Source organism: Trachinotus anak, unplaced genomic scaffold (assembly GCF_046630095.1).
Source record: "Trachinotus anak isolate AG129_WGS33_773 ecotype Australia unplaced genomic scaffold, CSIRO_AGI_Tana_v1 ptg000003l, whole genome shotgun sequence".
Classification (NCBI taxonomy): Eukaryota; Metazoa; Chordata; class Actinopteri; order Carangiformes; family Carangidae; genus Trachinotus; species Trachinotus anak.
This window is the reverse complement of record NW_027273854.1, coordinates 12,670,616-12,685,407: the sequence shown is the minus strand read 5'-3', so window position 1 is coordinate 12,685,407 and position 14,792 is coordinate 12,670,616. Positions and strand designations below refer to the sequence as shown.

The following is a 14,792-nucleotide window of genomic DNA, read 5'->3' as shown; positions in this document are numbered from 1 at the left end:
ATGTGTGTGTGTGTGTGTGTGTCTGAGTTAGGAAGATGTGCTTTGCTGGACCAAACCAAAATGGGTCACTGTGAGATATGTGCCGTTTCACATCTGCTTTCCAACCTCAAAACACTGCACCTTTGTTGAAGAGAGGCAGGTAGCCTACTGTACTTCTCTGCATCTGCTTTTAAAATAAGCAGTCGAGTGGGATTTCAGCCCGCAGTGTAAATCAGAACTTACCAGACACGCTCGGTTCTGACTGCTTTGCTTTTGTCTCCCGCTCTCTTCCCATCTTCCTCCTGCATCATTTCTTTCTTGTGCTCCACACTCTCCCTCGCTGGAGGATTCTGACGGAATACCAAGTAGCTCTGCGGCCCACTTTACAGGACCCCATCTCCCATGTGTGTGTGGTGTGTGTGTGTGGGTGTGTGTGTTTGTGTGTGTATGAGAGAGAGAGACCTGTAGAGAGAAAACAAGAAAAAAGTGCGTGGGCATGGCTGGGGTTATCAATACGATGGGAACATGAACCCACAGAGCATCTCTTTGTTCCTCTTCTTCTTCTGTGTCTGTACATCTCACTCCCTCTGCGCTCCGGAAGGTTAGCTGGAGTCCTCCAGTGCCCTTACACACACACACACACATATATGCACACACTCACACTGTGGGGGCGTTGCAGTCAGTCAAGCTTGATCATGGAGGCTCTCATCAAGCTTGTTCTGTCACACACACTCACACACAGAAACACATTCATGCTAAATCTTTGCATGTATGAGCACATATTAGCAAACGCTTGCACAAGCAGAAACTGATTATTGTTTGTAGTCACCTACATACACACAGACACTGACTCAGTAGCTCACACGCACACAGATACATAGCAGTTAATGAGCAATCAGTTTTCTTTTTTCGGATTCTTGTCACATGCCCAGGTATCCACGACAACCTTCACCAGAAACAAACGCAACCTATGTGCTTGATTACATATGTGTGTGTGTGTGTGTGTGTGTGTTTGTGCCTGTGTGTGCCTGTCATTTTCTCTCGCTCATCCTTCTTCATCCCCACCCATCTCGTCACTCCGTTACCATGTCAACAAAGCCAGGTTTAGTCCTTCAAAGGGCAACGCTCGGCAGCTGTCCACTGGAGGTGACCGCACTGAAAGACAGAGAGGAAAGATAGATGGGAAAAGAGATAAAGGAGGGTTGTGTGGAGGAGCAGAACAAGGGAGGGCCGCATGATTTTGGGTCAAGGCTAGAAGGCTGGAAAAGAGAGAGAAAGACATTCAAAGAAATAGGTCTACAGGATTTGTCCTTTCACAGCCCACATGCTCATCATCTGCCCATTGTTCAGTATGAAAGTGAAGTGATTCAGTGTTATGCCCTCGAACGCCTATAAAGTAATGTATGTAGATGGGGCGGCCTTATATCAAAGCTTGTCTTTCAAACAAGCACACAATGCTGACTTCATGCTGCCAGTTTGAGTCTGAAGTGTGAGGCACAGAAAACACATACAAATCCCGTTCTTTCTCCTGTCTGTGTGGTACAAACAGATCAATGTGCAGCTGTCAAAGGTGCAGTGAGGAAAAAGAAATTCTCCTCACAGAAACAATACATGAGCTGGCTGAGCAGGTTTTATAATTGTTGGTTTTCACATAAACGTCGAGATGCCTTACTTCAGGACCCAATTAACACCAAAAGATGGTCAGCTGTGGCTGCAAAAAATAAGAAAATAAATAAACATAGAGACCGCAGCAAATCATATCACTGAAGTGTCAGCATTTAAATAACCAATTAAGAGATTTCTGTTTTCAAATTAAATTCAATTAATTTCAGTTAATAGCTTTGATTTCTTTGCAGCTCTGACTTGATGTTGCATGCATAAGACCCCCCTCATCAGCATGATCATCAATCTCAGACTGATTTTTTTTTTTTTTTAAGAATTTCATTATGTAAAGTTGTGTTTTATTTTGAAAATGTGTTGATGTCAACAGACATCATTAACTACCATATGATTTTCCTAATCTGTCATTGTTTTTATTTGCTTTTATATATAAGAATTTTTTATTTCCAGCATGAACCCACCGTCCAAATGAGTGTGTGTTGTGTGTGTTCATCTTGTGTCTCCTTTTGCCCCCTTCCCTTCCCTTCCCTTCCCTTCCCCACGCATGCTCACCCACCCCAATGTGCTTCTTTACTTGTGTGATTTCTTCATGCCACATGCATACTCAAGGTTTTTCACTTGACTGAGTGGCTCTGTCGTTGCCATGGTGACTGTGGACCCTGTTTTTCCTCTTCCTCTTGTTGTTTTCATGGCGTAACATGTCCCAGTGTGAAGTTGCTCCTCTCTGAAAGGTCACTGGACATCACCAACCCGTCAGAAGGGCGATAGAGAGATACAGATAGACATCCACACACCATCCACTCCAGCCCTCCTAATGAATTGAATTTCTCCTTTTTTCATCCCGGAGACAGAGAGAGGATGTCGCTCTGCACTGTAGAGGGATAACATCACCTCTGCGTCCTGCTTTAAGAGCCAAATAGGAATTCTAAACCTAAACCACCGAGCAGATAACTTTGGCGGCTTATGCATTTCTCTCTCACTCACAGTTGGACACATCTGCCTCATTTCTCTCTCTCTCTGACCTTTATTTATTCTTTCATGCTGAAGCTGCAGCAGTGTGTATGTCTGTCCGTCTGTCTCTTTGTTTGTCTGCAGTCAAGAGTTCCCTCTCCTCTTCTTCCAGGTTTCTGAATCTGTGTAATGTTTGTTTCGAGTGCGTGGTTGGTGTTCATGACTTTGTGTGTGCGCACAGACATTTGTGTCTAGAGTGTCATCTCCATCAGAGATGAAATAGACAGCCATGTCTGTGAATGTCGATGAGTCATCCTAAACCCCAGAGACAAGGCAGTAGACACACACACACACACACACACACACATTAACCCCCCGCCCCTCCCCTCACAGAACCAAAATGGTCTCCCAGATCGACCTAGGCAAGGCTATTGAGCCGCTTCAGCCTCAAAGCTCAGTCAGACCTTCCAAAAAAAAAAAAACAAGCGCCCAATTTATTCAAGGGAAACATAGAATTTGGTCGGAAAACACAGAGCCTAGTTAATTTTCATTCACATATATCTGGCAACATTGTTTGTTTTTAAAACTGTGATGCCAGTGTATCACATTGAGTTGGAGTGAGGGAGGGAAAATGGCCAAACAGATGGAGACGATGGATGGCAGAAAAACAAAAGAGTCGAGATGAGCTCGCTGTTTCTTAGAAGTGAAATTACACCTTTTTATTTTTTTCAGTATTTATTTGATGGAAACCCTTACATTTAAGTCAGACATGACCGGGATAACATATTGGATGTTCATTAGATGCTTACGTACACACTACTCCCTCACTGTCAGCCCTCCAATCGAATTTATTTGCCACCTGTCCAATAGCCCCCAAACTGTCTATCTGTCTGTCTGTCTGTCTGTGAGTGTCAATGGCAGGTCTCTGCCCCCCTCTATGTCTCTTCCTATAATCTATGTAACCAGCTGCCGGTGACCCCCCATGACCTCCAGCTGTGTGTCATGACAACGGGACACTGACAAATGTCAGAGCAGATATTGGCTTCCTCCATCTCCTGAGCCTCTCCCTTGGGTAGAAACCCACCCACACAGCCAGGCCAGACACTGCAGAGAAGAAAAGGAGGAGAGAGACAGAGAGAAGATGTGTGTCTGACTGTCCATCTGTCTGTCTGTCTGTCTGTCTGTGCTGTGTGTTGGACCTGCAGTTATCAAGTAAAAGGGCACAGTGTCCGCCGAGAGGGGAGGATACACACAGGCAGTCTGAATAGTTGGAGGCGTCTAAACACTCTCTGTGCCTTGCTGAAGTGTGTGTAATGAGGAAGGGGATATCAGCGTGCTGATTGGTTGCTGTGTTATTTTTGGGGCATGCTGTGTTAAGCAGGGTGTTAAAGGCAGATGTGTTAGACATGAATGTGTGTGGTGAAGCAGGAGGTGGGACAGAGAGCATGGCATGTTTGGCTTATTTTCGAGTGCGTTGTCGGGTTGTCGAGGAGCATGTGAGCTGAGCTTTGGTGTCTGTGGCGCTGGGGCGTGTTGTGATGATTCTGGTTGTGGTGGTGGTGAAGTGCGAGTGTTTGTGAATATGTGTGATGGGGTGAGTGTGTATGTGTGTGTTTCCTCCCAGGCCGCTCCACCTCCCCTTCAAACTGCCTCTGCATGCATAATTAACCAGGATGACTGGGGAGGTAAACACACAGGGAGACGTTCCATCCCTGCTCTCTGTATGCCTCCATTTATGTGTGTGTCTGTCTGTGTGTGTGTGTGTGTGTGTGTGTGTGTGTGTGTGTGTGTGTGTGTGTATGTGGGGTGGAGGGGGTCTGTGTGTGCGTGTTTGCACATTTGCATGTGTGTGTTTGTTTGTGTCAGATAGACAGAGAGCAGGAAAAAGATTTGAAGCGAAAGTGATTCAGAGCTAGAGTTGATGGAACGAGAGAGCTGTCTGTTTCTCTCTTTGTGTGTGTGTGTGTGTGTGTGTGTGTGTGTGTGTGTGCGTAGGGAGAAAGAAGATAAATCCCATCTCAAGCTGCCTCTGAAGATGATGCGATGAAAGAGAGGGAGAGAGGATAAAAAAAGAATGAAGGGGGGACTGTAACCAGTCGCAGCTCTGCGCATTATGAACCATCCAGCGGAACAATCAGATTCACCCTCCTCTCCTCCTTCACCCTTCCCTCCCTCCCTCTCACTCTTCTCTCCTGCTGTCCTTCCTTCCTGACAATATTTTTTCACAGCCAGACCAACTTCAGTGCTTGAGATCTAAAAATGCCCTCGTGGGTGCATTTTTAAAAAATGCATATGAAGAAACATACATAAGTACGCAAACATTCAGACTCTGATGTCAAGATTTACATATCTACAATGACAATAAAGCTGGTTATGAGGCAGCTGCCTTGATAAGATTTGAAGTGGGCAGAGTCCAAGGTAATCAATCACACGTCTAGCAGCTCACGTTTGTCTGTGGAGGTGAAGCATTTGGGTAATTATGGACCCCACCACAAGCTTGAGCACAATCTAGCATTTTGCATGCATACAGTGTGTCTGTGTCTGTGTGTGTGTTAAGTGCCTGTATGTGCGTGCAGTGATTGCTGCAGCTCATATTTCCCAGGAGCCCAGGTTGTAAAGCCCACTCAGTAAATCATCTATCCTCCTCTGTCTTCAGCACCCCCTTCTCCTCATCCTCCTCCTCCTCTTCAAACTTATCATTCCATCACTCCTTCCCCACCGCTTGCACCCATCCCACCCCCCCCCACCCCCACCCCGAGCCTCAACTGACTCCTCCTCTCGGCGCCTTGTTGTCTTTCCCCTTCCATTGATATTCTCCTCTCTGATCACAGCACAGGCCAGAGAGAAAGATTTCAGAGTGAAAAAGAAAGAGAGGGAAGGAGAGAGGACAGAAAGAAAGAAAGAAAGAAAGAAAGAAAGAAAGAAGAAATGGACGGGGAAAACATGAAAACAAACTAGCACACAAGAAAACAACAAGGAGCAGTCAACGTGGGTGTCTTGCTGTGTGTGCATGTGTGCAAACGAAAGATGGCCAGTGAGCGATATGTGTGTTTGATTCTCCACCATCCGTCTTTCTCAAAATCGATGCAAGCACTACCTAATAAACAGACAGAGCGACAGACAGAACAACAGAGAGGATTTGGCAATCTCAGCATGTGTCCTTCGTCCTCTCTCCTCTCTGACCCCTACTGAGGCAGGGAGCAGTGCGATGTGACGCGGTGCATCCACAAATACAGCAGCAGGCCGACCACACAATGCCAGGGCTCTCTGTGGAAGATAGAGGTGGAAGGAGGAGGTGCAATGTGGAGGTGGAGAGGAGACGTGATTGGAATGTCGACCCCATTCACATACATACATGCGTGCATGGGTGTATGAGTACAAAGGAAAAGACAGAGGGGGGAGAGAAGTAAATTGAAGAGAGAGAAGATTTTGAATGAATTAAAAAATCGAATTCATTTTTCGTCAGAATATGCTATTGTGGAAAAGAGTGGAAATAGTGGAAAATGTGCACATAGACACATGACATAACAACACTGGATCCCAAAAGAGATGTGCACCTCAGTCCAGAGTCCCACCCCTTGTCTCCTATAAGTATCTTATTTAGGTCACTGTATAAACAAGTATCCTCACACACACACACACACATCACCCCGGGTGAAGCACAAGTAGGCTGCAGGCAGGGGAGATAGGAAGGTAGGAGGGAGGACAGAGAATCTCCAGGGGAATCTATAGATGTGTGTGTGTGTGTGTGTGTGTTTTGTATGTTTGTGTGTATATTTACAGGATTGCCAAAAGCTGTGGACCTTCATACATAAACACAAATAGACCTACTCTTTCTCTCTCTCTCTCTCTGTTTCTCTCTCTTTCTCACACACACACAAACACACACATACACATCCAAACTGTGCGTTTCAGAGATGAATAATGCTACTGTGCGTCTGGTGGGATGCACCACTGTCCCTGGGGCGGGTTGAATACCAGGATATTGTGCTGGAACTGGCTGACACACAAGCAAACACACAATCACACACACACACACACACACACACAAACAGGCTCAGTGCTCTGTCTCCAGGTGACTCTATTCCTTTTATAGAGCAAGAGCACTCTCCACCCCTCCTCTCTTCCTCTCTCTTTTGTATGAATGCAAAAACACATTCACAAACACAAACACACTCACACACACACACACACACACACACACGCACACACACACACATGCACATACACACACACACACACACACACACACAAACAGTCAAAAGATTACAGGCAAACACTGCCACATGCACTCACATACTGGAACTAACACACCAAACACACTTTATGACATCCCTATTGGTATATTGAAAGCATGCACGCAAACACACACTGTAAAACTTCCCACTTCCCCTTGAAGGAAATTGGAGTTTGCATCTGTGCAGGAGAAGACAGGGAGGAGAGAGAGGAAAAAGAGGGCTCAGCTGAACCTTTTATGAAACACTGCATCAAAGAAAAACCATAAAATACTGCTTCATATTGTTTGTTTTGTTAATAAATTGTAATATCTTAGAGTGGTTAGAAAAGAGGGGCTAAGTCTAAGGATCATATTTGATCCTGAAACAATTATGAATAATGCATCATACAAAATCAGCTGGAAAAAAGCCAGATTGCCACAGTGGTACTGTAAGTGAGTTCAGTTCAGACTCAGCCAGTGAGAGCCAATGTTACAACCCAACACGGATGCTCCCCAGATCTTTATTGCTGTGGCCTGCAGCCTTTGAACAATTGCCTGGCCTCAATATTCACACACATGCATGCAGGTGAACAATTGTTATGATTGTTTATTTATTACAGATATGTAATTAAGTTCCCAGATGCCACTGTCTCCTTCTCCTCTGTCTCCCAGACCTGTCAATCATAGCACGAGACACCGCATCACATGCCTGGCCCTCCATCTTGAGAGGCTGAAACAGATCCTGAAGCCTGCACTATTGTGGGGCCATTTTACACACACACACACGCACACGCACACATGCACAGTCTCTTCAAATCTGGACAAGAGATAACAACTATTAGTGCTGTTTGCGATCTTAAACACAGTGACTGGTGTAAAATCAAATTATGCCCTTGAATTTTTTTATGTTTGTGGGTTAAAAATCTACATCATCTGTATCTACATGGGCTCTGTTCACCTGTGTGTGTTTTAATGATTGTGGGAGTGAGTGTGAAAAATATCATCTTCAATGATTCTCAGTGAGACAGAGATTTTAGCTTTGACTCCAGGCAAATGTTAAATAAAGTTAGTCATTGAATATAAAAGAAGAAAATGCAGAATGTATAAACTGCAGGCTCAACAGCTCTAACCCTCTGATTTCTCCCTCTTTTCTCTCACTTCCCACTCTCTCCCTGCCTTCAGAACCCCTAGCCCCCCTCCCCCTTTCCCGTCTCACCTCACCTCCCCCTCCCTGCTCTGGCTACAGACGGAGATAGTTATGCAGTCCTTCCGAGAGCGCAGCGGTGGTTACCACAGCAACCAACCCTGCTACCAGCAGGAGCCCCATGAATTATCCCGCCTGGAGACCTACCGGCAACACCCGCATCATCCCCACCCACAGCACCCACACCCAGGCCCGGGTCCACATCCAGGTCCAGGCCCAGGGCACACCAGGTCAGGCTATGAGGCTCATTCACTGGCAAACCCCACAAGCATGCCTCCAGCTGGAGGACCAGGAACTGGAGGAGGACCCAAGGACTGTTACAGCCAGCAAGCCTACTCTGGTTATCCAGGCAATGGTGGAGGGAATGGGAGTGGAAATGGTAGTTCAGCATCCTCTCAGGCAAAGAAATCCTACAGAGGAAGCAAAGTGCCCCCACCAAACCCCAATCAGCACCTGCAGGGTCCCGGGGGCTATGGTAACCATATGGGCCCTGGGAATTACTCAGCCCAGTATATGAGTGAGGGCCACCTACAGCAGAAGTGGGAGGACCCAGCCCAATTAGCACAGTACGACCAAGAGATGGTGGGACGTATGGAGGCTGGTGGTACTCCTGCACCTGGCTCCACCCAGTACATGGACCAGAACATGCTGGGCCACTCCCAGACCCAGTGCCACCAGCCCTCCACCCCTGCCTATACCAGCCCCCACCACCAGTCCCATCCTCCTAACCCTGCCCCCTCCTCTCTCATGTACCCCCAGAGTCACCTGCACTACCCACAGCACTCACCTTCTCCTTCACCATACATGGAAAAGTGCAGCCCTATGCCACACTGTTATAAAGGTTACAATATGCCTCAGAATTCCCAGTATGGCAGACAAATGAGCAGTCACAGCAATCTGAAGCAAGGCGGTTACAGGTCAACCCAGAACAGTTACGGCTACCAGCAGCCTCCGTCCAGAGGTTATGAGCAGCAGGCTCCTTTACAGGCAATGGCCAACCCCCAGGAGCCCCACCCTAAATACCAACACTACAGTCAACCCCAACAAAACTACTGTCTCTCAGAGCTGTCTGTCAGATCACCAGAACAGTATTATCAAACTTGTAGCCCTTCCTCAGGCCACTCCCCTGCACGCTCTGTAGGGCGTTCCCCCTCATACAGTTCCACCCCTTCACCACTTATGACCAATCCAGAGTCGTTCCAGTATGGCCAGCCTCCCATGACCCCTGGGGCAGCCTCCTCCTCTTCATCCTCCTCAGCTGGTATGCAGGAGCAATCCAGTACCAACACAATGTTGATGCCCCCACGCTCACACCCTTCACCCAATGTGCCCCATGCAGCCCCACACAGCTACACCTCTACACCACAGGTCCCCACCATGAAAGAGCGCTTCTCAGAGAAACTGTTGTCAAACCCCAGCTTGTGGAGCCTGAATGCCCTCACCTCTCAGGTAGAAAACATCTCTAATAATGTCCAGCAGCTGCTGCTTTCAGAGGCCCTGGTGGCCAATAAGAAAGGCAGTAAGCGCAGCAGTGGAGGCAGCAACAGCAGCGCTGGCAGTGGAGCATCCTCCAAAAAGGGTGAGGAATACAAAAGTCCTCCATATCCAGATGGTGGTGGTGTTGGTGGAGGCCCTATGCAGGACCCTTACTCTACCCCACAGCACCAGCCAATGCCCATGGAACTTCATGAGGGAGGCTATTCTAGCAGTAGTGATGAACAACTGGAGAGGGGCTTCTACTTCTGTGGCCAGGGCCGAAGTCCAGCACAGGCCCCTAACAACACACAACTCAGCCTGGACACCGCCTCGTCTTGCTCCATGACATCTCCAGATGATATGTCCACCAGATCTGGGGACTCAGGTCTGCACAACCTCACCCCTGACCCTACTAGATGTCAATCAGGGCAGGGAGGAGATGGCATGAGTACTCCAGTGAAGAGCGTTGGCGACGAGAGGTCTCCCACAAGCATTACAGTCCCCAGTCCAATGAAACAAGAAAGGGACTCCCCTTCAGATATACAGCATATCAATGAGCCTGTCAAAGAGAACTTTGAAGAATCAGCTTGGACAGAGAAATCAGCTGACAAAGAGGAGGTGACAACAGAAAAAACTCCTGACTGTGACAGAGATTCAGACACAACTAAATCTACAGAGAGGCAGGAGAAATGGACAGATAAAGAGAAATGCAGCTCTCTCTACAGCAAAGTAAACAAAGAGGTGACAAAAAATTATTGCTATGAGGAGACAGTGTACCAAGGGGTCCAAAGCCAATATGACCCTGATGAAAGAGAATCAGTTGAACAGTCACCGGCAGCTCTGTCTGACTCCAGCCACAAGGAACACTTTGGCCAAGAGGTGAAATCAGAGGCATTCAAATCTGAGTCTCCAACTGCTTCTGAGAGCTCAGTGAAAACATTGCCTTTCATTTCTAGAGGTGACCTTGAACAGGATCAATACTCCACAGAGAAAGAGGACAGCTCAGAAAACACCTCTCCAACCCCCCAGGTTGAGACCCTGGATGAGAGCAATTCAGACAAGAGAGAGAGCAGAGATGAGGAGGATGAAGAGGAGGGGGAGGCAGATGATGAAGAAGAAGAAATACAGAAACAACAGCAACATTCTCTTTCTCATCCTCTGTCTGCAGAGGTTAGGGCAGAATTGGGGGAAGGGGAGAAAGTGAACCAGTCATCAACTGAGGAGCACATGAATAATATAGATGGGCCTCCTGGAGATCTCTGCAGCAGGACAGAGGTTCAGAGTACTGAGCTCCACACTGACAATGAGTTTGCAGGGGCACCTGCCCATCCAAATGCAGCAGCAGCAACAGCAGCTGCAGATGCTTCTGCAAGGGAGACAGCAATTGGTGACACTGCTCCTCAGCCACAGTCTGCTATGCCAGTCTTCTCAGCTCTCAATGACAAGGCGACACCTCCAGCTCAAGCCAGAGATCATATTGATCACAGTGATGCGAAAGTGCTGGAGCCAGACTCTCCTCAGCTGCCAGGGAAGTCAATACTTCCCTCAGCCCCCTCCTGGGCAGACACTCCACCGTCACCAAAAAAAGGTGATGAGGACATGGAGCCTGGCATCAGCTGCGCCAGTGCTGTGACCCCCTTGGCCAAGCCAGAGCCTGTGGCCCCATCTGCTCAGCCAAGGGCTTTTGGACGTAAGCATGCCAGGGGCAGAAGGAGAATCATGCATTCAGGTGTGGGAATCAGGCGACAGCTAAGCATGGAGAGGGAGGGGGAGAAGGAAGAGGAAGGAGCCCCCTCACCTACACAAAAACCCTGCATGCCTCCAAGCAAAACTGTGCTATTTTCAGATCAAATGGACCTAGTTCATCAGGACTCTATTGTGAGCCAGACTCCCAAAATGGTAACTGATGCTTTTCGTTCTAGAATGTGCACTCGTTCATTCAATGCACCAGACTTGCCACCCAAAGTTGAGCCTCATGTAAAGAGAAAACCAGGCCCAAAACCAGGTTCAAAGCCTGGGCCCAAACCAGGGCCAAAACCTGGACCAAAACCAGGGCCAAAACCAGGTGCAAAGCCAGGGCTGAAACCAGGGCCTAAACCTGGGCTAAAGCCTGGACCAAAGCCTGGGCCAAAACCTGTACCTAAACCAGGTGCTAAATCAGGATCAAAACCTGTGCCAAGTGAGCCAGAGCTGCCCCTGAAAATTGAGACTCCTGTGAAACGAAAACCAGGACCCAAACCAGGTTCAAAATCTGGGCCAAAACCTGGACCAAAACCTGGACCAAAACCAGCTCTAAAGTCAGGTCCTAAACCAGGACCTAAGCCTGGACCCAAGCCTGCAGATATTTTGCCCCCCACCGACATTGCACTCATCAAAGCCCCAGTTGGTCGTCCCAAAGGCTCAGTTTCTAAAGCAAAGCTAGTACAACAAGAAGAATTCATTCAACCTTTGACAGGACTGCAAAGCAGGGGCAGGAAGAGCCTAAAAGCTACAATATCACAAGTAAACCAGGAGGTAAAACCCGTAAACCAGAATGAGAAACAAACAAACCATGAGGTAAAGGCACCAGAGAAGGGAGGTAAGAACATGGTCTTGAGGTCCAGAAAACCCTCACAAGAAAAACTGTCAAAAGAAAAGGAGAAAATCATAGGGGAAGATATTCTACCCCAAACTCTAACAGAAATTAAAACCACTGATGTTTGTCCAAAAGTAGAAGAGTGTGTAACTATGGAACAAACTCGAACTCCCATTCCTAATGCAGTCAAAAACACAGATGTTCCAGCAGACCCAGCTACACCACTTGCCCCACTAGTCCCAACTGAACAATCTGAAGAAAAGGCATCACTTCCACTTAAACGGAAACCTAGCCCAGAACTTTCTATTACACCAGTAAAGAAAAAGAGAGGTCCAAAGCCCAAACCAAAACCTGTACCACCTCAACCTCTGCTGGAACAGCATGTCTCTACACCAAAAGAGAAGGCTGTCCGGGGACCCAGAAGAAAGCGAGGGCCACCCAAAAAAGCTTCTATGGTTGCTCCCCTAACCAAAGACACTCCTCTCAACATCAGTGAAACTGACATCACTAGTGATGTGCCTGTGGTGCCACCTCAGTGCCCCACTAAAACAAAAGTTCTCCCACCACGAAAAGGCAGAGGACAGAAATATGAGGCCATGGTGCAGAAAATTACATCTCCCAGCTCAAAGAAACACCTCCCAATTCCCCAGATAGACAGCAATCTAATTGATGATGTTACAACCAAGGCTTTGTCTCAACATGTCTTAAAGGAAGGTGAGACGTCCACGCTTGTAAATAGCACTGAGATGAGTGAGGGAGAAGTGAAAATCGTAGAATCTAGACAAGAAGGAGTAAAACAACATGAAAGAGGAGTAAGAAAAGAGGAGGTGACAAAAGAAAGAGAAAAGCATGAGGTGAGTCAAGTAGCATCAACACCAGACAAGGTGAGAAAAGGGATAGAAGAAGAAGTTGTAAATGAAGAGGAAAACATTAAACCAGAGATAAAGCAGGATGTCAAAGCTGATAAGGTTTGGAGCTCAGTGGAGGTCCCAGAAGAAGCCAGGGCTCCAGGAGAGTGGACACAGCAAGCCTCAGAAGGTACTGCTGCCTCTAAGTCTTCCAGAACTAAAAGGAAGAGATGGGCTATGGTGGAGAGTACAGATGCCTCTGTAGTAGCCTTGGAAGCAGGGAGCCTAATAGTTACAACTCCAAGGCTAGCCAAGCAGAGGGCCATTAAAAACAACCATGAGATGCACCTAAAACAGAGGAGGAAGAAGAGAAAAGGCCAGGTACCTCTGGAAGAGACAGAGCCAGTTGAGGAGACAAATATTGAAACAGCAGAACAACAACAGGAGAGGATGGGAGAAAAGGTATCTCCTACAGAATCCACAGTACCTCTACCAATCAACTCAGATGAGATCACAGAGGCCCCTCAGGTTACCAGCACAGAACTCATCCAGAAACCTAGGAGAGGCAGAAAACCATCAGCAAACCCTTCCAAGAGGAAACGAGGCAAAACCTTATCAGAGCAGATTCCTGGCATGCCAGTGAAAGTCCACAAAAAGCCTGGGCCAAAACCTGGAATGAAAGACGCCATCGAGGTTATTGAGGCAGTAGTAAGGGCTGCAGGATGTGAACAGGCTGAAAAAGAAGAGAGGGAAAAAGAGGAAAGGGAAAGAAGAGAAAGGGAAAATAAGGAAAAACAGAAGACATGTATTGTGGGTCCTGTAGTGACAATATCAGATAAACAGACTGAGACAATTTCTGTGAAAAGAATCAGGCGCCGACCAGTACATCAAAATTCGAAATTGTCTTTCTGTCCCTATGTACGGATTAACAACTCCAGAGATTTTTCCTCTTGGTGTGCCATAGTTAACAAGCCTGAGGATGCAGTAATATTTCAAAGACGTAGAAAAAAGGGCATACTCAGAATGAGGAATCCTTTCACAGTTGCAAAGGTAGCACCACACACTGCTGCTATGTTACATGGACCTTTGGTAAATAAAAATCTAATTGAAAGATGTCTTAAATGCTCCTTATGTGGAAAGCCAGCAAATTACAGAGACCTAGGCGATTTGTGTGGACCCTACTACACAGAAGATACCGTTCCACGGAAAATTTTGACGATCAGGCACATAGAATCCCTCAGGGAAGAGTCAGAGAAGAGCAATGACAGCAACTGTAGCAGCAGTGAAAAACTGGGCAACTCCTCAAAGAATGAGGGGGAGGGCAGCACAGAAAAGGAGGGCAACACAGAAGCATCCACTCAAGAGGGCAGTAGTTGTAGGCACCATCACTGGCGCTACCGACGGGCAGAAAGAACGGAAAGAACGGGTCGGGAGGGTGGTTCACGAAGATTAACTCTCCGAGAGCGATTCCGGAGGATGAAACAGCTCCAGGCCATCAGCACAGGGGCCTCAAGTGACCAAGAGGGCAATGACAGCATGTTCCAAAGGCTACAAGTAGAGGCAGAGGCCAAGGAGCACTGGGCCCATGAAAACTGTGCCATCTGGACCAAGGGGGTAATTATGGTCGCTGGGAGGCTATACGGACTGAAGGAGGCTGCCAACAACTCAGCCCAAACGGTACGATAGCAATTACCAACAGCGAGTCTTGTACTAATCTGAAATGTGTGCATCCTTGTGGAAGTGGAACTTTATTGAAGAGAGATACTATATACAATAACTTTCAGAATCAGTTCCAGTGGCTTTGAGAAATTGTTGTTAACTTTTCACACTTTTTCCTCTTTTTCTCTCTATCCCTACATGCCTCTGTCGGTCATTTTGTTTGTTTCTTTATTGGTGTCGGTCCATATGTCTGTCTGTCTGACT

General features: G+C 47.3%; 2 protein-coding genes across 6 annotated transcripts in view; both read left to right on the top strand.

The window, feature by feature from the left end:
- Positions 1–14,792, top strand: part of rps2 (ribosomal protein S2) — a 338,696-nt gene that overhangs the window by 242,427 nt on the left and 81,477 nt on the right. The gene's annotated exons all lie outside the window — the stretch shown is intronic.
- LOC139618120 (retinoic acid-induced protein 1) overlaps positions 1–14,792 on the top strand; it is a 54,962-nt gene that overhangs the window by 34,481 nt on the left and 5,689 nt on the right. For both annotated transcript variants that reach the window (XM_071473780.1, XM_071473779.1), the window contains exon 2: positions 7,949–14,546. In XM_071473780.1, coding sequence (XP_071329881.1) covers positions 8,025–14,546 — 6,522 coding nt within the window. In that variant the 5' untranslated portion in view covers positions 7,949–8,024. The remainder of the gene's footprint in view (positions 1–7,948; positions 14,547–14,792) is intronic.